The sequence below is a fragment of the Acipenser ruthenus genome, chromosome 3 (genome assembly GCF_902713425.1).
Source record: "Acipenser ruthenus chromosome 3, fAciRut3.2 maternal haplotype, whole genome shotgun sequence".
NCBI classification, from domain to species: Eukaryota; Metazoa; Chordata; class Actinopteri; order Acipenseriformes; family Acipenseridae; genus Acipenser; species Acipenser ruthenus.
Window position 1 is genome coordinate 23,314,778 of NC_081191.1, and position 22,329 is coordinate 23,337,106.

Below are 22,329 nucleotides of genomic sequence, written 5' to 3' on the forward strand. Positions count from 1 at the left end.
ATGACTGGTAAGCTACTTAAACATGTAGTGTTAAATGCATCCAGTTAATGTCAAGAAATGCATTGTCCAACAAATGAATTAAGAGAATATATTTAAAAACTTGCACATTATGATAAATCAATAAACAACAGTACAAAATGTATTAATTCCATTTTACATTAATGGCATGAGTTGAGAAAAAACAAATTCAGTATTAAAAACTAAATTGTACAACATTAATTGCATTAATACCTTCTATAAAAATGAATTGTTAATGGATCCCACTAAGCTTGTGCATTACTGTTACACACATAGATATACTTAACAACATTTACAGTTTTTTTAATAGTGTTTATTAGACTGTACAGAAAAAAAGAACTATAAACTCCCAAGTCTATTTATAGTGAGCAATTAGAATATACAAAACCACATTTTTATATGAAATTCTTCACATTTTAAGACACTGCATACATCTGCAAGCCATCAACTGAAAAAATGCAAAGACTTCTTGCTCTCTAATATTTTATGTTTTCTTATAAAAGATATAGGGAAAAAATCATAAAACAAGGATATAAAACTCTAAACAGTTACACTTTTCAAAATGTACCAAGTCACTTTTATCAAAATTATGTTTAGTATTTTACAATTAACATTTGAATTGTAAAAACAAAATACATTACTATTATGTACACAGTGTACACGAAACATTGTGCATTGCAAATGGCAGTCTTTGCAATGTTTAACATACACAGCAAACCTGTGCAAAGTTCCATGAGATTTGCAAGCTTTTATGTTGGGATTCTTGTTTCAGTCAAAGGCGATGTGTAAAAACTCTTTGTGGAGATATCTAGATAACTGGTTTATGTTGTATTCAAGTACGTTGCAATTTGACAAGAGTCTTCAAAGCCTTTTCATAGCTGTAAAAAGTAAAAATGTATTAATTAATATTCTCAACTAGCTATGAACACACAAATGTTTAACCTGGAGCTTGTAAAAAAGTAAACGCTATAGCACATACTTTGATGTAAATAAGATGCCCCTAACATGACTGATTTATTTGTTATGCAAATGGTTTCTCCAAAATATATTCTGCAATGTATATAAGCTGCATCTCCCTGTTGCAAATCATTTTCAGTTGTGACAGGCAAGAGGGCTCACAGGTGCTCAGTTGGCAGATGTTTCAGTATCCAACACTGCAGAAATGCCTGATGTTTCTCAAGGACCAGTCTCAGAAGTGATGACTTTATGGGCGACTGTCGAGAACAGACTTTGAACATCCACCCGGAACAATTTAAACACCTTTCAGACTTGTCAAATCAGTGTCAAATTTTGGCTCTGCACCCTACTGGCAATATTTTATGGCAAGTGTTTCTATTTTCTGTCCAACCTCTGTGTCTCACAAGAAGTTAAATATCAAAACATAAGTAAAAAAAAAAAAAAGAAAAGTCTATTGAATCACATCAAAAGCCAATTGTATTTTTGTGTGGGTTACAGCAATGTGCTAAATTATTTACAATATTTTAGCGTTTGTAAACAATGAAAGAGAACCAGACGAGGCAAGGTAGGAAAAAAAAGTTTCTGTTCAGCAGTAATCCCTTTACCAGCATGAAATGAAACTCATGCAACCAAGACAAACAGAATAGTACTACTATAACCATAATTAGTTATTAAGGGTTATTGTTTAAAATGGAATCTCCTAATCATTAGTATTGATGAGTAAAACTATTTACTGTACTTACTGAGCTAAAAACCTTTCAGTCAAACCACTGTTGAGAGGCCTATTGCTATATTAGTGGTCTTGCTCTGGCAAAAAAAGCAAGACGATAAAACCAATTAAAATCCAAATTACTGCTGCCAAAAGGTTATGGGCTGGATTCTACAATATCAACATAAACAGTATAATGGTCTGTTTTGTACCAAGGGGTTTTAAAAACAAAAACTAGTGCACACAGATTAGGAGTGTCCTTATAAACAAGTAAATATCTTGGCAAAATTACATGAAATCTGGTTTATTGTATAATACCCAAATTCTAATCCACAGTTCTACAAGAGGTTAGGCTCGTAAGATAAACGTTTGTAAAAATTCAAGGCAGTTACCATATTCACCTGTAGAGTCTTGCATATGGACCCGATAAATGCATAAGGGCCTACTTTTTTAATGAGAACATATTTAATCTTCCCTTGCTGATGCTCATTTTTTCCCCAATCTTAGAAGTGGACAGTTTAAAATGCTGGCAGGAAGAGTTAACCCAAATCCCTGCCATAGACAGACAAGTAATAGAGTGTTTGAGTAAAGTTTACAGTTCTTTACCATACTTACTGCAGTGATGTACTGGTTAGTGGGCTGTTTAAGATCGGTGTTTTTCTGAAATAGTGCTGGGGATGTGGATTGTGAAGGTGGTTGAGAGCAAAGATAAGAAGCCCCTTCGTCTGAGAACGTCTCTATTGGAAGCTGTGAATGGCAGTTGGGAGCTAAATGGCTTAAACCGCTCATGCTCTCACTTGACGTGCACTGTGAAGAGGTCTCAGAACTCTCTGTAACTGTTAAAAAAGATACAAATGGTGTAGTTTAGTATTCAGAACAACTGGTCAAATAGATGGCATTCATGTTTCTGCAATATAATAGCCACAGTAGTTGATTCATTACTTTGAGCTACTTTGAGGTTCAAAACTAAGTCAGTTCCAGCATCTTAATAAGCAGTATACGTTTTCCCATTGACTCACAAGATTGTACATTACAAGTATATAATATTTAATACATTCATCTGTGTCTTTCGTACATAAATTAATCTGTACAATTTGGGTTGCCAAGAGCACCAGTACATTGTATATCTGCCATCTCTGTATAAAATGTACATCACCTCATTGTGTACTGTTATTGTTTTAGTTAGTACAGTACTCTATTCATCCTACATAAAATACTAAACAGATATTAATAAACCGTATTGAATGGAAAATGACTTACTCATAGAAGGCTGACTTCCAGTTTCCTGCTCCAGTTCGTCTTCCTCGATACAGGTTCCAATGTCGTAGGACCAGTGATTGAAAGTTGGGCTAGGATACGTGTGCAAGTTTAATGATCCAAGTATGGAAGAAGAAGACTGGCTACTTGAAGAGGAGGTGCTACTGCTGGAAATAGTCGAATGTGGCCTTTTGAACGGTGTTGAGTGGTCAAATGAAGACACTGCTATAGAAGCTCTAGTTCTGGATTCTAAAAGAAAACAACACAGGGTGTGAAGGTGACATACAGGAACGGATCTCCCACCATGTATATAAATAACTATCCATAACTCAAGGGGGCATATGTATAAAGCACTTACTCCAGCCTGTTATTAACTCTTTATTTTGCATGCAGAAAAAGTAGAACGAAACGACTAAGCAATGTTTGTACTGCACTGACGAACAGTGGCCGCAACGCATCTGCATGAGCATGAATTCTCTTGTTCTATAGTTTCTATAAAACATTTTTTTTTAAATAATAATAAAGATACAAGCTTGATAGCTGACATTTGGTGAGTGTTTGATTATTTAATTTGGAATATTTATTTGAGACTTTAGCACCCCGTGAATACAGAACATTGCTGCACATGCTTTTTTCAGCGTGCTCCTATTTCTTTAATTAAATAGACAAACATGAAAACGTTTGTTTAAAATCTGATATAAATAGCCACAAAATGGGTTAGAGACATGAAAAAGTAGATAATCACCACTTAGATCCACAATATATAGAATGCCATCTCATAACATATTCTCATTTTCATCAAAATAAGGCATGTAAATGTAGCCTAGAGTAGTTTCTGTTTGTTACCACCAGGGGGAGCTGGTTTAATTGAGACCCCCTGAGGAAATATCTTACTGTACCCTCTATTCTATTGTGACTTCCCACATGTCAGAGGTCAATGTTTTTGTTTTCTGTTGTGAAGACTGGATGACTGTCTGGATGTGACTGCACCAACAAAAGAAGGAAAAACAATAAAACTGTGTTTGATCACCCGCAAAATATCAAAAGGTTGAATTAGTTTTATTTTAAAACTAAATTAAGAAATAAGAAAATAACACAACGCAAAGTCACTAGCCTATAATAACTACTGTAGGGTCTGAATATTATTTTAAAAGAGTTTTGCTTGTACTGGTATTGTACTGTAGTAAATGTTGGTTTTGTTTTGTTTTGCTACAGGCAGAGTTAGTGTGTCTGTAGTAATAGTAGGACTACGTAAGGTGGTCTTACATAAACATTCTGCCTTTAATAGGTCAGCTGAGCTATTACCTTAACCTACATTTGTATATGAATGTATGTTAACTTAATGTCCCAAGTGTCCAAGTTTTCTCAAACTGGGGTGAACGTGGTACTTAAATAGCAAAGATAAGTCACAAATTCCAAGATTCTCAAGGAAGCCTCAAGAACTTGTGCTAACAAGTTATATCAATCCACCCATACCTCAGCCTTACAAAGTAACTGATATCTTTAGTTGTTTATTTTGTAAATGCTTACATGTAACAGTCCCTGTAAATGAAACAGGACCTGTCATGATCAAACAATGTCTAAAAAAGGATCTTCTTGAATACCCTAAAAAAAGCCTTTAAATACTTTCAACATAGCACAGGCTACCCTCAGACATGTTGGGACAATCTCCCCAAACTGCTTAGGCAAGGTATCTTCAAAATGCATAAGTGCACACATCGTGTAGTATAAGTATGTGAAGCTGTGGGGCCCACGGTACATCGCACCATTGTAGTTGGGCTACTTGTGACCAAATTCACCCACTCTGTTCTGACTGGTCAAAACAGAGTTTAAAAATACATTGCTATTTCAGTAAGTGTTCACTGCAAAAGTTTGGCAATAATTTAACAGTGACAGTATTATACTATGTTAGTTATTTTGGCATGTGATTATCCAATTGATTTTGGAAATATTTTCAAGTTCTCCATTACTATTAAACATAGACATAAAAGTAACATACCTGTTCCCTTCATGATATAATCAATAGCTCTGTCACTGATGGCAGCAGCACTGGGTTTAATGTCCATAAATGGCTTACTGCCTATTCCCATCGACACCATTTCCTGCATCCGTAGTTCTGCAATTGAAATATCAGGAATGTAATCTTAATTGAGCCACTTACTATCATAGTTAATCTCACTTTATCGAGTATTGAGCCACCCATAAGTTTAGTTTTTTACAGTAGGACCCCTGTTCACAATGGCCTTCTTATTCCAACTGGAGAACTGTCCCCCAACATTTTTCACCATCAACTCTTGTGGGCAGTACCCACAACACTTTGATCTCAGTGCTAAAAAGGGGCCCTCTTAGTGGCTTAATACTAATGTTCACTACAGATTTTTCTTTGTAAATAACTGACACAGGTAAATATACTTGGCTCTACTCTTTGTACAAAGTCTCAGGTGTTTCGCGTACCCCGGTTTCGCAGGGCTTGCCTCCACAGGATTTTCCCTATTATGTTGGTCCAAGCTGCTTTAACTTCACTGGCGCTGGCCTGTAGAATAAATGTGTCCTGGGATTTTCTTCTTCGAAACCAGATCTCAAACCGAAGTCCACTATCTCCAACATTTTCTGTCATGCCAATCTCTGCTGTCTGAAAATGGTACATATTGGTTGTAAATAAATGTTACAAACATGGCTGTGGAGGTGCATGTGTATATCGATATGTAACAAGTTAATATTTTATTTAAATGTCATCCCATTGTATTACATTGACTGGAGTATACCTTGTAAGACTGTTTGTAAATGTAGACGTCATATCCTCCATCAATCTTTTTTGTTTTACTGAAAAGAATCAGGTCTTCAAAGAGGAAGACATGCCTAAGGTTTTTCCTCCGTCCACACCACACAATGAATTCATCTTGGCATCTCAACTGTCCTTGCTCTTTTAAATTGACCTGAAATAAAAAAAAAGACCCATTTGACTTGAACTATATGAAAACCATTGAAAAACACCACTGCTTTTATTCATTTTTCGTTCAGCCTGAACAAAAAATGTGTGGAAAAGTTTTTTTTAGACCTGTGGACCTATTAAAAATTGTCCATTTGACTTAAGTTTTTTAAGAGGCAGTAATTCTGAGACATCAAAAATGAAATATAGACATTGAGAAAGACTTCTAGTGGGAATGTTTCTTAAAGAATTGTTCTTTTAGTGTTACTATAGAAATAAAGATAACCAAGTTATCTGAATAATTTCCTCACATCACATCCTCTGATAGCATCCATTGCCAGAAGGTCGTTGCCGTGGCGCAGCTGGAACTTCACCATTTCTTCAGCGGCCTGCAGGTCAGAGAGTTCCTGCTCCTGTGATTTGCTGCAGTCTTTAATCATATCCTTGAGAAGCAGGGCATACTTGCTCATTCTTTGAATAGGTTTCAACAGGTAGGAAGCCAAGTCCATCTTATCACCTAATTCTAATTGTTTATTCTATATAAAAAAAATAAAATAAAAATAATAATAATAATAATAATAATAATACTCAAAACTGAGTATGAACCACACATACATAGGGCCTAATTGAATTACAGAAACCAAAACCAAATAGAAATATAGAACAGTGATCTGTATTTCATACTTTGCAATAAAAATAATTCCACCTGACTTGTTTTATTTTTTATTAGATTAAATTTGTTTGCCAATTTATTCAATTGATCAGCAGTGGCAGATTTAAACAGCACAATTGGTTAGATAATTAAAACAGATACTTTTGTGTATAAAGATCATGACAATCTCTTAGTGTCCTAATAAAGCGAAGTGTATTTAGATTCACTACTGTTTAAATTGATTGAATAGACCCCAGTGTCTTATACTGCATGATTCCTCAGTTTTACATTAATAGCAGTAAAGTGGCCCTATTGATTTCCCCATGATTGACAAACCAATGCAATTTTATAAAATCTGCACTGGCTTAATTGAAATCAAATACGCTGTTTATCAAATTATATCCTGGATAACATTAAGAAAGCAGATTAAACGTTACTCACTTTGAAGAAGCTATTTCCATGACTGGCAAGCAGGGTGTCAGATTGTGGCTTGTTCTTGCTGTATAAAGCATACATCCCAAATTGCTCTTCCTAAGACAATATATATATATATATATATATATATTTCTGTACATTTTGTAATCATTCACCAAAAATTCACTAATTACAATTGCATTTATCATTTTATAGTCTTCTACCGTATATTTGAAATAGTTTCTATGTTTGCTGTCATAGAATGTTCAGAAAATTAGCGTTTGACAGAATTTATTAAAATACATAATAAGTGAATACGTTGTGTGTAGGGTGTCTCTTATTATTTATTATAAGAGATGTCATCTTGTGTAGTTTGGTTTGGTTCTGGCTGCTCAAACTGTGAGAAATTGTTTCTGTTATAACAAGAAACATCCTACACACAACATATTAACTTATTATGAATCACAAAAACAGTAGTCTGTACTCTGGAACTACAATTAATTATAAAAAAAGGGTTGGTTTTGTTATGTTAGAATTTTGTTCTATGCACGACATAACACACAAGATAAGAATCACTGGGATTTTGCCAAATCATTAACAGTGATTTGATGATTTCACATACATGTATTATGATTACAATACATTATAATACTGTAATAAAATAATTTACATACCAGGATTTGAATTAAAAAAAAAGTGTCACAAAATAAGACTATACAGTAAGCAAACTAAAAAATGTACACAAAATATAAAAAGAGTCTAGTGGTTCTGAGCTTCATAATGAGTGTAAGGTCTTTGGACCCAAGACACAAAAAGTAATGTTCGTAAATAATGGCAATTATATCTACATAATTAAAAGACTTACATGTCTGAGAAAACAACTGCTGACAAACAACGGACAATCCACACAGTGCTCCAGGTCTTTGAGAAAATACTGGCTGTGAAAATCATACAGCTTTTCCAGATTTCCAAATATAATGTTGCGTTTCCCTCTGAGATCCTGAGGCAAGTCCATTCTCTCCATCTCGGGGAAGTAATTTTCAATGATGTAACCAAGAGATCGTACATACTCCCTCTCTGTGGAGATCATTTCATCCATGATGTGCTGCACTTTGCTGCTGGAAAACATAGAAACCCTGGTTAGGATATTGCATTTTACCATACAGTATTTCCAAAGTCACATGTGATAGAACTGTCAATTTTTGCATCATAATGTTTACTCAGGTGATTCCAATGATCAGTGAACTGTAGGGGTGGCCACATCCGGTTTTTGGGGGTGATACTGAATGGTGAGTTCAGAGGAATCCCTCTATTATGACCGGGACTGAGTAAAATGGTTTTAGTGTGCTAGTCTTAATAGAGGAAGAACTTCAGATTGTCTCCAAAATGTAAGGCACTGCTGGAGTGGACATCATGGTGAGCTGGTCTTTATATAAAGCTAATATGAAAGAGTTTACAACATACCAATTTTTAATAACTATTTTTCCCCTGAAATGTTTGGAATACGTAGGGTTGCAGGCCCCAAGAACTTTAAGCCAGGTCCATAAAAAAAGAAAAAGACCATAAAAAGAAACTTATTTTGTACCTGTTCAACTTTTTGCCCTCATCTGAATGTCTACAGTGCATTCTAGGTGGCGATGATAAGCTACGACTTCGACCCAACTGGGGGCTTTGTATGTCAGGCCTCTGTATTTTCTTTTCAGCAGCCACATTATTGACTACTTCCAGTCCTTTAATATAAACCCTGGTGTATCCATTGTGATTGGTTTCCATGTGGCTGCTCTCTCTTTGGGACATGTCATAAGTAAAAGTCTTCTTCATTATTTTTTTTAACGGCTGTTTTCTGTGACGGGCAGCTGGAGAGGAAATGGGTTCGGACCGGCAAGAGGCAGAGGAAGAATCCAAGGTACAGTCACTATCGGTATCGTCAAACACAGACACAGACTTGGTGAATCGTTCAGACTCTGAAGAAAAAGATTGTGGAAATAAAGGAGTGTTTTCAGAAAACACATTGGAATTTTGGTTTATATCCTCATGCTCAAACATTACATTGGATTCCACATTCATTTGCCCAGGATATATTCTGTTATCATTAACATGTGTGAAAGAAGGCTCTCTAAGTCCTTCACAGTTGTACTCTCCACTAGTTCTGGGACTGGCGTCTGATGACATTCTGGAAGCAGTTCCTCCCTTACAGTCTTTTGGTACTGTTGTGACTTTAGACAGTACTTCTTCCAAACAACGGCGGGTATTTTGGCATTTCAACCAGTGGGTATTCCACTGCTTCGTCTCCTTAGCACTGTTCAGATTTAAAACCATTTCGTCCAGCCTGCGGTAATTATCTGGTGAGAATTTTGTTGCTTCTCTGTGGTAGTTCTGCAAGGTTTGGACCACTGTTGGTGAGAAAAGGCACGAGCTGTTGTCCACATTCAGCTGGTTGCAATAATCATTGCAGTGCTCCATCCATTGGTTAGCCTGAGGATAGCAAAGAAAAATTAGATAGAAACCTATTCATCATATGCAGTAGTCAAATTTTCTTAACTATCCTAACTCCGTAAAGAACCAAAAGGCATCTGTTTTATGACATGGGTCATTAGTTGTCCATTTAACCCCAATCCTACCCTTTGTTCACTAAATATAAAAATATAATTTTACCCTAAAACATGTTTCTGTCTGCTGATGCGCCAGGGAGGCCGCAAATAGGCTGATCCCTGGAGCCAGCAATACACTTCAGCCATCAACACCGGGCCAATAGGAAATCCACACCTGGCGGAGGAAAAGCGAAGCTACGTCTTGGTTGGTCCCCACCACTACAAAAGCTGAGTCCCATAAAAGTATGACATAATTAACAGCTACTCTCTTCCAAAGAAAATGAGCAATAATTGCTCTCAACAGGAGACTAGGTTGTTAGTCTTGGTTGATGAAGGAATACATCAATCAGCCAGGGAGCATACTGTCACGTTAATGATTGGGATCTTTGATGTGTTCTGACAGTCACGTTAGGCTGAGCATGGTGATTGTTAGAAGGGTGTCATGTGCGACTGGGTGGGGATCACGTCAGTAGAGTTAGACAGGTGGGTGGGCCACACCAGAGAAGAGAGAGCTAGAGCAGTGTAGGCTTGAGAGTTGACTAGGAGGCACCCAGGACTGTTGTGTCCAATTGGGCCTTAGAGAGCAAAAGCTAGCCACTCCGACCTACATGAGGCAGGCAATAAAGTAATGGCGTTCTTCTGTTCCCCTCGGTGATACCTAACGAGCCCCCCCCCCCACCCAAAAAAACGCTACAGTACACTTTTTTGTTTTACCCCTAAAAATGGGTTTCTGCAACAGTGACTACCAAGAATGATATCTCACTGAGTATTGTGCAAGTCAAAAAAGACCCACCCCTATCACCAAAAAACAGGGCAGAATATGTAGAGTACAGTATATATAGTTGTTACTGCATTGCTAAATTAAAAAGTTACCGTATCATAAAACTCATACAGGTTCACCAGTATTTCCAACTCATTCTTCCGCTTTTCAATCTTGCTAAGGATTGTATTCAAAAACTGTTGGTAGTTCTGCACTTTTTCTTCGAGATGCACAGCATCAAAAAGCGAGCAGCTGTTTATGCTCTTTGAATCTTTGATCAAGCACAGCCCTTGTTTGTAGTGGTGCTGTTTAAAGAGAAATCAATAACAATTTGGTATTAGAAAAATAGCTACACAGGTTTCAGTTTTTAACACTCAAAGGAAAAATTTCAAATATCCTCCATGGCCAAGTACGTACCCCAAACTCTTCATGAAAGACACTGAAACGTTGTTGCATTTGCTTTAGTGAATCAAAAGACAAGGAATCCAGAGGAGCAAGATGTGCCTCTCCCTCTGTTTTGAACCACAGTTTAATCTGTCAAAACAAACACAAAATATGAAAATTGTTTAAAGTTGTATTTCATAGGTCGATTTCCCTGCTCTTAATTAGCTTCACTACCATCTTCGCTGCTTCTTTTATCGGTATTCTTTTTATCATTTAATTTCTATCTTAAATCTTTTTTTACACCATCCAAAGGTGTATTTTACACCAGTTTTAACCAATTTGAAATGCCCCTTTTTGAATGTCACCTAACTTCTGCATCCCACTTAACGGCTGAAGTGGACTGAAGAACAACAGGAGACTTATGTTTTAGCTGTCATCCGTCTTTTCAATCTGCAAACCCAATTAGCGCATGTGTGCTGAACTGAGAACACTATCTGTAATCAGACTAGGTATGGCTACTAACCTGGTCACATCCTTCCTCAAATTTCCGTAGCTCAAGGAGGCTTTCCAGCTGCTGCAGTGACTTGTTAGACAGTATTACCAGTTTGTGCACTTCCTCATCCACCTGATTATACAACGCAGTGACCATCTCAATGGAGTCCCTGCAAACAGAGTAATTCAGTTAACTAGCTGTACTATACCACAGTTGTGTTGAAATTTACACCTGCCTGGTTGTAGCCAGTGCAACTGTCCAGTATCTTCAATAACTTGAAGACAAAAAATGAAAGACAAATTCAAGTTATGATCTCAAAGATCAAAGTTATGGTGACCCCCCCCCTTAGATAACTTTGATTTCATTTAAATGATACTAACAAAGCAGATGTATTATAAATAATAACAACAACAGTATGTTTGTAACATTTTGTCCATGCCCTGCCACTGATGATACATCAGTATTGTGAAAAAGTAGTTCACCATAACCTGGAAGATAATAGGGTGCTTTGACGCTGCTCTTTACCTATAATCCTCAGTATCACAGAACTCTTCCTTCTTGAGTCTTGCTAGAATGGTACCTCCCTCAAGCCTCAGTCTCACTAGCCGTGTATCATCCAGTACATACTTCATCAAGGATTTCTGTTTGTTTATTAGGTCAACAACTTCCTATAGGAATAAAGGGCACATTTAAAGTTTGCATGTCTTCAATGAACAGCATATGGCACGTAACTAAAAGAAATGGGCACTATTGATTGCTTTAGAGTTTGGGTGATTTTCAGTGTGAAAAAGCACATTTTTGGAATTTCATTTCACATTTCAATTTCCAAACATACAAAAATTTTGAAGTAAATTAAATATTAATTACCATTGTAATTGCTAGATATTAATGTACCCTTTTTAAATGCCAATGCAATGGATACATAACATAAATATCTGAGTATTTTTTGGTCTTGGGTAAAACTAGTTTAATTTAAAATGTATAGGTTGAAGTATAGTAATATGAGTAACATGAACATTATTTGTCTGAAATGCTTATTTTAACCATTAAAATATTGGAAGGGGGATTTACATGATACAATTTCTTTTAACCACCCCACATTTACCTATGAATTAAAACCATTTATATAGGGGCTGTGCTCCTAATTGCCACATGAGGGCGGTAGAGTAGTTTACTGATAGATATGTCCCTGACTAGTTTCTAGCATACAGTATTTATTTTATATATCATTTTATATTCATAATTTTTAGGTTCTTATAAAGTTAAAATATGTTTTAATGATACTGTAATGAACCGTGGTTCCTGCAGGCAGGGGTTTCTCACATGAGGAGGTGGGACGCGAACCCGGGACCTCTCACTTTGAAGCATATCGCTGATACCGCTGTACAAAAGAGCCGGCTCCCTTGGAGGAGCTGGTATCGGGCTTATGTCTTTATATTTGATTGCGTCACCTACCAACCCTGACCCCTAACCCCATAGCACACTACAATACAAAGTGTAGTTTATAAATGTTCATTGTCATTGCAAATGCTTTTTTAGACATACCTGTACTGTGTTCAGGGTGCTGCTGGAGTGTAAGGTAGTGATGGAGCTCTGTAGGGAGGCGATGGCTACATTGCAGCTACTTGCAAAGGGCTCTATTTTCTGTAAAATAACATTTTCAAGATTTAACAACAATCTCTTTCACAATAAAACGGTAACAGAAATGTTAAAGAAGCATGTATTTAATGTTGAAATATAACCACATTCATTTTATTGATGGTCTTTTCAGACCTATAGGGTCTATGAAGAATATCTGTGCTCAAAACTACAGACTGCTTTTGACCCCATTTACAGTACAAACTATTGGACCAATGACATGTTTCTGATTGGGTACCAAAACCGGATGTTGTGATGCATCAAGACATTTTTAATGGCAAAAACCTGATGTGAAATGAACATAAGTGTAAGGGTTTATGAATCAAAATGTCAAAACAATTGCTAATATGTCGAAAAAGATATTGCAGGAATATGCAGAACCCAACAAGCAGCAAAGAAAAATAATCAAGATTGGTGCTAGGCAACTTCCCACTCTTGGCAAAGCCTGGCATGGCACCATATCAGTCAGGTAATGGTTTTTGATTCAGCTTGTATTGTGCAATCGCTCTTTATGCTCGTATATAACCTGGTTTCTGTTTTGAAAAATTGTGTGGACCATGTACATATTTTAAATTGGGTTTCCCACGGTATATGCGATTTTTAAATTACTGTTTCAAAACTTCAATAACGTCATCATTGTAAACAGTAATATGAAATGAAATGTACTGGTTGAAAATATATGTTTTGGCAAAATCATATATCTAAAGAAGAACACAACACTATAGGGAAATATCCAACTGTTTTAAAACGGTAAGTTGTGGGGCAGATACTAACGTCTGAATAAGCTAAGCAGGCCAAAAAGATTTTTAACGTATGTAGCACACATTATGGATCACAATTTAACATTAAACTTTGTGGTTAAATGATCTAATGCGTTGGGAAACAAACGTTTATCTAAGCTGAAAACAGAACCATTTACATGACAATATATATCAGAAACACACTCCCAATGTAATGTATGTTTAACTTGTACAAAAACTTATCAGAAAGGGCAACACAGACGTTGTCACGCCAACTACTACCTTCCCTAATACTGTAAGTCTAATTACACACAGCACTGTAATTAAACTAACGTCATGCTTTTAGCACAAGTCCCAATGCATACCTTCTTTGCTTTCTTCTTAAGGGTAAGCACGTAGGCTATATTGCAGGTTAGTAATATTGTCAGTGTCATGTGATAGGCAACATTTCTGATTTTATTTTTTTATCGATTGATTTGGGACTTCAGAGATCGGAATTGAACACATTTTATTAGCATAGGTATTTACAGTGAAAATACTGTAAATTCACATAAGTTTAAATGATTAACTTACCAGTTCTGATGGCGAAAACCAATGCCTGTCTAGTAGCTTACTTCTTGAAACTTTGTGTCTCCATTACGGATTACGTTAAGTCAGTCATAAAGCAACTGTCTCTATAGAACGGCATAATAGATAGCGTGAACTCAATTTAATATCGATCACTCCATGCCATGTGAAAGAGCATGTTTGGATAGGATTCAGTACAATGCCAGTTACCGTGCTGCTAAACGTCACCAGAGCGATGCTTGGCACATAATGAAGATTTCTTGCCCCCCTAAATTTGCCGCCCTAGACCTAGTTTACCTAGGCCTTCCTCTGGGCCTGTAAGTAATGTGCTTTGCTGTAACCCCTACTGTCTGTTCTGCAACACTTAAGGCTAGTCTTACAGCTAACCAGGGAGACACAACTACATAGCGGTTTAGTGTTTGCATTTTTACCCTTCTGAACTGTATCCATTGACTGTGATCGTAAGGAAACGTCCCTTCAAACTCTTGTGTCAGTTGATTCAGATCAATGTGTTTGTGCAGTGCTTTCAGTGATGTCAGGACTTCATACTGTAAAAAAAAGGGAGGGAAAAAGTTTTAGAAGATGTTCTCAGATAAAATCATTAAATGTTTCACAGCCCCTGGTTCATAGTTTACCTGTATTACAGAATCTCTCTCTGGTTTAAAGGCTGCCTCTTTGTCAACGAGCATCAGGATGGAGTAAAGTATGTTTGGAAAGAGTGCCTGTGGAAGAGTAGATAAAGCCTTATTACTACATCATCCAAGCAAATCAGTGCTAACACAGTATATTCATTAACTCACAGACACAGATACACAGCCACTCATAGGCACTCAAACACACACTTGATATCACAGAAACTGCTGGGACACATTTAAATACTGCCACTTAAACAACTGAAATGTGTGTCTCAATCTCACGAAAATTAAACAACAGTGCATGTGTGCCTCTTTTAATGAATTGTGGTCTAAAAAAATACGTGTGACATGTATGAAAGGGACCACATTTACATACTCTATGTTCATATACAGGTACATATATAACACAATATACAGTATATGTATTTTATATGGATATTCCACATTGTTTTCCGCCAAAAACAACAACAAAAAACCTAACAATAAACATCTGGGGGTATATTCACTTGATCGAAACAGTTGTGGATCTAAATACTCTTTCTGTTCAAATAATGACTAATGGCCCAAGGTTATAAAGATCCAATCCAGTCTTGTTACTTAATATATGTCTGGAAAAATATGAAACAACTGGGAAAGCCTCTGTTTACATCCATTGGATTACATTTACATTCAAATTTCATTATTGAAGTGATGAAAACTCAGGAAAAAGCTTAGTAAATCTGGCCCAGTATGTATTACAATAAACTATACAAACAGTCAGGCTTACATACATCTATCATTTTCCTATATCCTTTGAAGTGTTCCATGATTACCACCTGTACCACTTGCCATTTAGTAGCAAGTGGGAACATGCCTTCCCCCAAGGCATGTTTTCTGTCAAAAATGTTACAAAACCAGTTAAAACTTTTAAAGGCTTTGCAAAACCCAAATGACTGAGGTAATCCTAATCTTATTCTTGGACACAAAAGCATACAGGAAACACTGCACGGATTTTCCCACAAAATAGCTGTTATCAGGGACTTTAAAAATGCCATCTGCAGGGAATAGCATCTGTATAGCTTTGCATTTACATAGGAAACCAGCCTCATAAAGGACAGTTGAATAAAACTATTATAAAAAGTAAATATGATTTCACCTTAAATCTTAAATCTTAAATCACATTTCAGTTAAAATATTATATAACCTACTTTTCACAAAAATGGTTATGGTGGAAGGAATACATTTCCTATTCTACCGCTACTGTTAAGTCAAGCAAGTTTCATGAATGCACTTTAAATATTGTAACTCCTGGGTTAAAGCTTAATGAGACCCATTTCAATAAACACATCACTATTACCTTGCCATTATATTTTATTGTAGTTATGTTTTGTGTATACTTTTTGAATACTCTTTATTGAAGTTCAGTAGAAAATTCTGACAGCAATTTAGCTGTAGAGTTATTATGACTACTTGGTATTAGTCGCATTAATCACACCCACTTCCCCTGCATGCAGGAATAGCAGAACGATGTTCTGTTTACTTGTACCAAGTAAGTTTCTTGACTTGCACATATAGACATCATGCAGGTATGTATGCTGTCTGTTATCAGCCATGAAGCACCCTCACTGAAATCAGCCTCAGCATACGAACCAAACCTCCAGCAATGTGCTTAATTTGCAGACCTTATACAATTTATGGCAAATACACTTCTGCACACATTAATATATCTAACTTCTAGGAGCATGTAATGCATGTACTGGTAATCAATGATTTGTGAACTTACCTGGATTTCTGTAAAGGCCATGAAGAGTACAGAAACAGGTGGGTATCGCCGGGCATCCACTAAGACAGTCAGCCCTAATCCACGTTGGTCTTTTCTATAAAAAAAAAAAAATAAAAAAAAATAATTTATGGCTTTTAAAACCTGTACTGGATTAATGTTTATTTATTTTTTTGATTTTAGTAATTTAACTAGAGTGAATTAATTGGCAGAGTGGCTATTGCCTAGCTACTGAACAAGGCAGTAGAGACCCCCCCCAACACTTCTTTTAAAATTATATCTGGTACTATACTAGGTTAAGAAATCTCTGTTTCATCGCTTTCAGATAGTCTTGCACATTCTTGGTTAATTCACTACCTAGAAGTAAGGTAAGCAAACTGATAACTTTCTGTAACCTAATTTACTATAATAGATCTCTTATATATATATATATATATATATATATATATATATATATATATATATATATATATATAATTTCCAAAACTGCACATGGAAATGGAAGTGCACAACAGGTCAAATCTGTGGGATTATTCAATTAGCTACAACCACTATAATCTAAACTGCTCAATTTCAAGCTCATGCTTTCACCATTGATAGAAGCAAGTGTTTAACACAACACCACATAAACCTAACCCAATGCTGGAACGTTCAGATCATTTTAAACTATATAAACCACCTGTTTTTCAGAGACCATTTGGCCACCCAATGAAAATAAATCTGACCTACCCAAGGTACTGGTTAGTGAAATTAATTGTAGAATTATATTAAATGTATACCTAATAATGTAACAATAATAGAAATAGAAAAACATACCGAAGAGTGATGTAGTAATACATAATAAGACGAGTCAGCCCTTTTGCTGTGCAGTTTTCATTTATCCAGATTTTGTTTCGCGTACAGACTTGTATGACAGCATGGCCATACCGGTCTCTGTTTCCTACAGGGCAATACAAACTGAATGGTAATTTAACACTGTATTATCAAGGAACTTGTTAAAATGTATTCAGTACATTTATTTAGAAAACAAAAAAATAGTGCAATGGAACCCTGTTTTTATCAAGTCAAATTGACAAACATTTAAGAAAACAACAACATATTTGTAATGCTTTCAACACTTTTTTTTATAGATATATTACAGTACAGTAGGTCATCTAGGTAAAAGGCCACTTCATAAGTAAGGGCATTTTTTTATAGTCCATATTTGCTCCAATTTACAGCAATGTAAAATCACCTTTAATATGACCCCCCCCCCATCCCCCCCCCCCCCGTATTCAGTATTAAGGTCACCATCTGTAATCCCAATTGTACCAAACTTCCATCAAATTACCTCTGTTGACAGCTTTAAACCCTTTGAAAAATGGAACGCAACAGGTTGCAACTCAACTGATTAAGAAAACTACAATAAATAATTGCGAGAAAAAATGGCTAAACTATCCAGAAAAGTGTTAAACAGTAAAAGTGGTGCCGCTAAACTATAAACTTAATATTAATATTAATTGGTAATAAGGCCACACCCTATTAAGGACACAGTTTGCTCACAGAGGTTTCACTTAAACTCATAATTATAGCTTAATATTTCAGGAATAAAACTAAATGTAGTAAACTGAAAGTCGTTAGAGACTTCGTTCAGATATCTCGTAGGCACAGACCTGGTAATATGACACCTCTAGATAAGAGAAGCTCCTGGTTGACCTCTGATGCTTGACTTGGCAGACTGGGCTCAGAATCTGATGCTAGCATTTGCTGAAGTGCAGTTTCACATTTAGACACTCTGCTGGGCGTGTTTGGAGTGTGACAAAGTTCACCACTGTTTCTTCTAATCGCCCCCTCTGTGGTACAAGGATGAAGAAAATCTGCTGATTGATAAACATATCAAATTAATTATATTTTCACAAGGAATATTGTTTTCATTTCAGAATGACTTCTGTGCATGCAAGTGAGTTGAAATTCAATACTGTACATAACGACTGTACATTTTCTTTTTATATTCTTCAATAGAATCACAATGGTTTGCAGAAATACACATTGGTGATCAATTGCAGTATCATGGTACCATATCATTAACAGTGTGCTACACTATCGGAATCACTGTAATCTCTGATCCAAACCCATTGTGTTACCATTGCTGGTAATGGTGTGGTCTGCTCATGGTTCTTCTATGGTTAATTTACGGTAACCTGCAGGTCTGATGGTACCCCAATGCTATTTTCATGGTATCTTTTTTGTATTGTTCTGTTGGCCTTGCCAACAGAACAGTAAAACTCCTTAAGTTTATAGTCACCAGAGTCTCGTAGAACATGTTGAGGGAGAATCCACACTCTAAACAGAAAACCATGTAGGCAATATTAAAACCTTCGAAACCAAATACATGTATTTATATATTCCTACAGTATGGCAAGCTCGCTTTATTTGCTTAAATTTGAATCTATGTAAATACTTAGTGCGTTACATTGTTCTAAATGTTCATGGTGGAACAGTTATTATTATGTCTACAATAAAACCAGGAATGAGTTTTAATTAAAATAAATAGCAGCATACTATTTGTTCCATACTAATATGAACAACAATTATCTTATAAACCTCTATAATATACACCAACAGTGTTTCTATAAAGGTCTTTATGTGACTACAATCCTATATAAAGCAAAAAGTATGGGTTACTTAGATTCTCCAGTTTTGTACATTTCCCGCTGGTGACCAACAACTGTATGTTGCAGTATTTCTCTGTTTCTTTGTTCTTTTGTTTCTTAAACAAAGCAAACATGAAGTGGTGCTTACATGGGAATATTAAAATGTTATCTAATGCATGAGAAAACATTAGATATTCTACTCTCTTGTGAAACGTTCTAAGATGCAGGGATTAGTGGGCTCGTAGTCAAGTTAAGAGTGACATACTGAGACGCTAAGAGAAAACCTTGCTATTTGCAAAATGATTACATTAATTAAACTACTTGAAAATAAATTATTTTTATTACAAAATGCAGGCCAGGTGCAGTAGCTTATTATAAGTAAATCAATTATATAAAATCTGGATAAAATCTGATTGTTTTTAAATAGCTGCAGATTTGATATTCTACAGATGTATAGCATCACTGTTTAATAGGACATAAAGGGTTAGGAATAAAATATCATTGATACAATATAATTAACATTGTGTTATTTAATTAAGTTTACAAGGAGGTTAGAGAGATTGTGTCAAAGATGGAATGCAATGGTTGTACATGTCAAAAAGAGCTTACAAAATTTTAAAAGCACCAAGAGTGTAAAACAAAATATTACTAAGCAGATATTTACTGTGTTTTTTCACACAAATGAGGCCTGCAATGTTGTTTTCTTCACGAATATGTAAACACCCAATATCTGCATATTTTCTTCTATTTCTCATAGTATTTAACACCATATATTTAACACAAGATGCTGCATTCAGAAAACTGTATGAAAAGGTTAAACATTCTCTTTTCATGTATATGTATTCCCTTACAAAAAAGTTAAAATAAGCAGATGAGTAGACAAAATCCTAGCATGAGTGAAAAAGTCTGAAGACTTTTCTTTCTTTGACTATTTATACCAGGTTAGAGGGCCCAGTGATCAATAGTTGGCCTTTATTTCTGAAGGTGAGGATTCTTGGCATTCTAAAAACTAATTTTAGATGTCTAGACTACTCTGTTGTGCTATTGTACAGGCCTGGGTTTTACACTGTATGGGTGGATTGGTACTGGTGAAAATGGGTGTTACAATTGCTGGCGCTACCATGCACAGAAATATCATTTAATAGGGACTAAAAAAAACTCCAGTGAAAGCTGGAGAAGAAACATGCAGAGTAGCCAACATTTGCAGTACAAAATGTAGGTAAATTGAGAGGCTGGTCTCTGCTGTCAGGAGTTTGTTTACCAAGCCTGGAACTCTGCCAGCAGTGTTGTATTTTGTCATATGCTTTGTGTGACTGAGGTGCAGAGTTCAGGGAACAGACTGCTGTGTGTGATGTGTCCTTTACAATTTTAAGAAAGAGACATATTGTGTGGTGTGCCAAGCTGGAAGGGGACTATATCAACAATTGAAACATCTGGAAACCAACTATTCCTGTTTCTGCCTTGGAAGGTTAGGTGCAACCACTCACAGCCTATCTCCATTGTTTCATGTGAAAGTATATCACATGTGCGTTCAAACAGCTTTACCCTGCAGTTTTTTTTTTCCTTCTACACTTTCCATGGTTGTTAAGTTCCATTAATAACAATGCAATTGTGCCACTCCAATGGATTTTCTGGTGTGCCTCCAAAAATCCTGAGAAAAACAGAATGTGATAACAGCAGATGTGGGGTGCATTGAAAAATACGACAGCATGACCCAATTTTATGAACATCAAGTAACAATATATTCAAAACATATTAATACTAGCAACTATGGGGGGAATTCAATTAGAAATTAGAAGACAATTCAGTATCATCAGCCAATCATCTTCCAGCTCTAGTGAGCATTAATACACAGTAGATGCCCGCTGGAAAGTCACTGCATCACCTGAATCAAATTTAAAATCAATCAGCGTAAGTAATGGCTTTTTCATTTTGACTTGCGGTATTGAAAGCTCAGTTCACATCTATTGGACAGCACATACTAAACAAAGACACAATTAGTCCAAATGTATTTTATTATCCACCAAAACCAGCCAATCAATACTTTGCACCGACAAAAGCAACCAATCCTGTACCCACAGCTGCAGAGTCAGCTAATCACAGCCTGTCAGCTCATGACTGGAGCTCAGACAGCATCTTTCAATAACAAACTGAGACACCTGTGACAATTCAGGAATATTGCTCCATTCAGATATCTGCCACTGTCCAGATACACTATAAGCTGCTCTGACAAGTAAAAAAGTTATTTGTTTAATTATTTATTTATTTTTTCCTCAAATTATGTATGCAATCCTTTATGAAAATTTTTGGAACTATTTTCCTAAAACATTTCTCAGTGGAAGGGCACCAGATGAATCATTACAAGTTCAAGGTAAATATAGGTTTTAAAGTACTTTTTTAAAGAAAATGAGAAAAAATATTTTCTAATAGCGATAGTGCCCTCTCGTTGAAGGCTCTACCTAATTGACCGCGACTTTCGTTAGCACCCTCACCTTCGGCTCAGGGTGCACAACTCCAGTCGCAGTCAAGTACCACACGGTAGAGCATTCATCGACGGGCACTATCACTTAACTATTTCCTTGTTCTTTGCCAACATTTAATCAAACTTTCTAAGGGCACTGCATATTTGTGTTCTAAAATGAATATTAACATAAGTTTATGACTCTTTTGCTATTACAGTATTTCTGGTTCATGTAGACAATATACTCCATCATTAACGTTAAACTCCCAATCATAAAATATCCATGGTTAAAAAATTAGACAAGCACTGTGGAGAAAATGTATTGAAAATATATTTGATGTTATAATTGATATTTACAAGATTTTTTTTTCTTTATTTTTTTCTAATTATATAAGCTTCTTTTTACTACAACTGGGCCAGCAGAATTCCCCTACCTAATCAACATAGTTCATTTGCAAAACATAAAGAAAGAAGGTGCTGAAAATGCTTTAGAAAGAAAAAAAAACCTAAAATCATTGCTCAGGGGAAAAACATCATCTTACTTAGTTTTGTTGGTATAACCATTTAAACACACTAACATTCATGGGGTTTCCATGCCGGTCAATTTACACGTGAAATGGCGAAGGGCGTGCACGTTTGGGAGAATTACTCTGGTAAATCAGGATTGTGGCCGAAAAAAACGGCCAAAGAGAGGGATAGGGTAAATCTCATTTACTCGTATAAATGACGAAA

At 35.9% G+C, this 22,329-nt stretch overlaps 1 protein-coding gene across 5 annotated transcripts in view; it reads right to left on the reverse strand.

Moving 5' to 3' along the window:
* Positions 1 to 22,329, reverse strand: part of LOC117970936 (pleckstrin homology domain-containing family G member 4B-like) — a 39,561-nt gene continuing 17,232 nt past the window's right edge. The window contains exons 4-24 of one of the 5 annotated variants that reach the window (XM_034918738.2): positions 18,156 to 18,362; positions 17,320 to 17,443; positions 16,507 to 16,600; positions 14,745 to 14,831; positions 14,541 to 14,657; positions 12,710 to 12,808; positions 11,690 to 11,832; positions 11,195 to 11,333; positions 10,705 to 10,821; positions 10,401 to 10,592; positions 8,522 to 9,411; positions 7,802 to 8,051; positions 6,964 to 7,053; positions 6,182 to 6,406; positions 5,707 to 5,877; positions 5,396 to 5,573; positions 4,941 to 5,057; positions 2,945 to 3,190; positions 2,300 to 2,520; positions 1,719 to 1,782; positions 1 to 896 (exon numbers count right to left, since the gene is read on the reverse strand). In XM_034918738.2, the coding sequence (XP_034774629.2) occupies positions 1,738 to 1,782; positions 2,300 to 2,520; positions 2,945 to 3,190; positions 4,941 to 5,057; positions 5,396 to 5,573; positions 5,707 to 5,877; positions 6,182 to 6,406; positions 6,964 to 7,053; positions 7,802 to 8,051; positions 8,522 to 9,411; positions 10,401 to 10,592; positions 10,705 to 10,821; positions 11,195 to 11,333; positions 11,690 to 11,832; positions 12,710 to 12,808; positions 14,541 to 14,657; positions 14,745 to 14,831; positions 16,507 to 16,600; positions 17,320 to 17,443; positions 18,156 to 18,362 (3,752 nt within the window). In that variant the 3' untranslated portion in view covers positions 1 to 896; positions 1,719 to 1,737. Of the gene's footprint in view, positions 897 to 1,718; positions 1,783 to 2,299; positions 2,521 to 2,944; positions 3,191 to 4,940; positions 5,058 to 5,395; positions 5,574 to 5,706; positions 5,878 to 6,181; positions 6,407 to 6,963; positions 7,054 to 7,801; positions 8,055 to 8,521; positions 9,412 to 10,400; positions 10,593 to 10,704; positions 10,822 to 11,194; positions 11,334 to 11,689; positions 11,833 to 12,709; positions 12,809 to 14,540; positions 14,658 to 14,744; positions 14,832 to 16,506; positions 16,601 to 17,319; positions 17,444 to 18,155; positions 18,363 to 22,329 lie in introns of all 5 variants that reach the window. The other 4 variants (XM_034918739.2, XM_034918737.2, XM_034918736.2 and 1 more) reach the window with 4 other exon arrangements.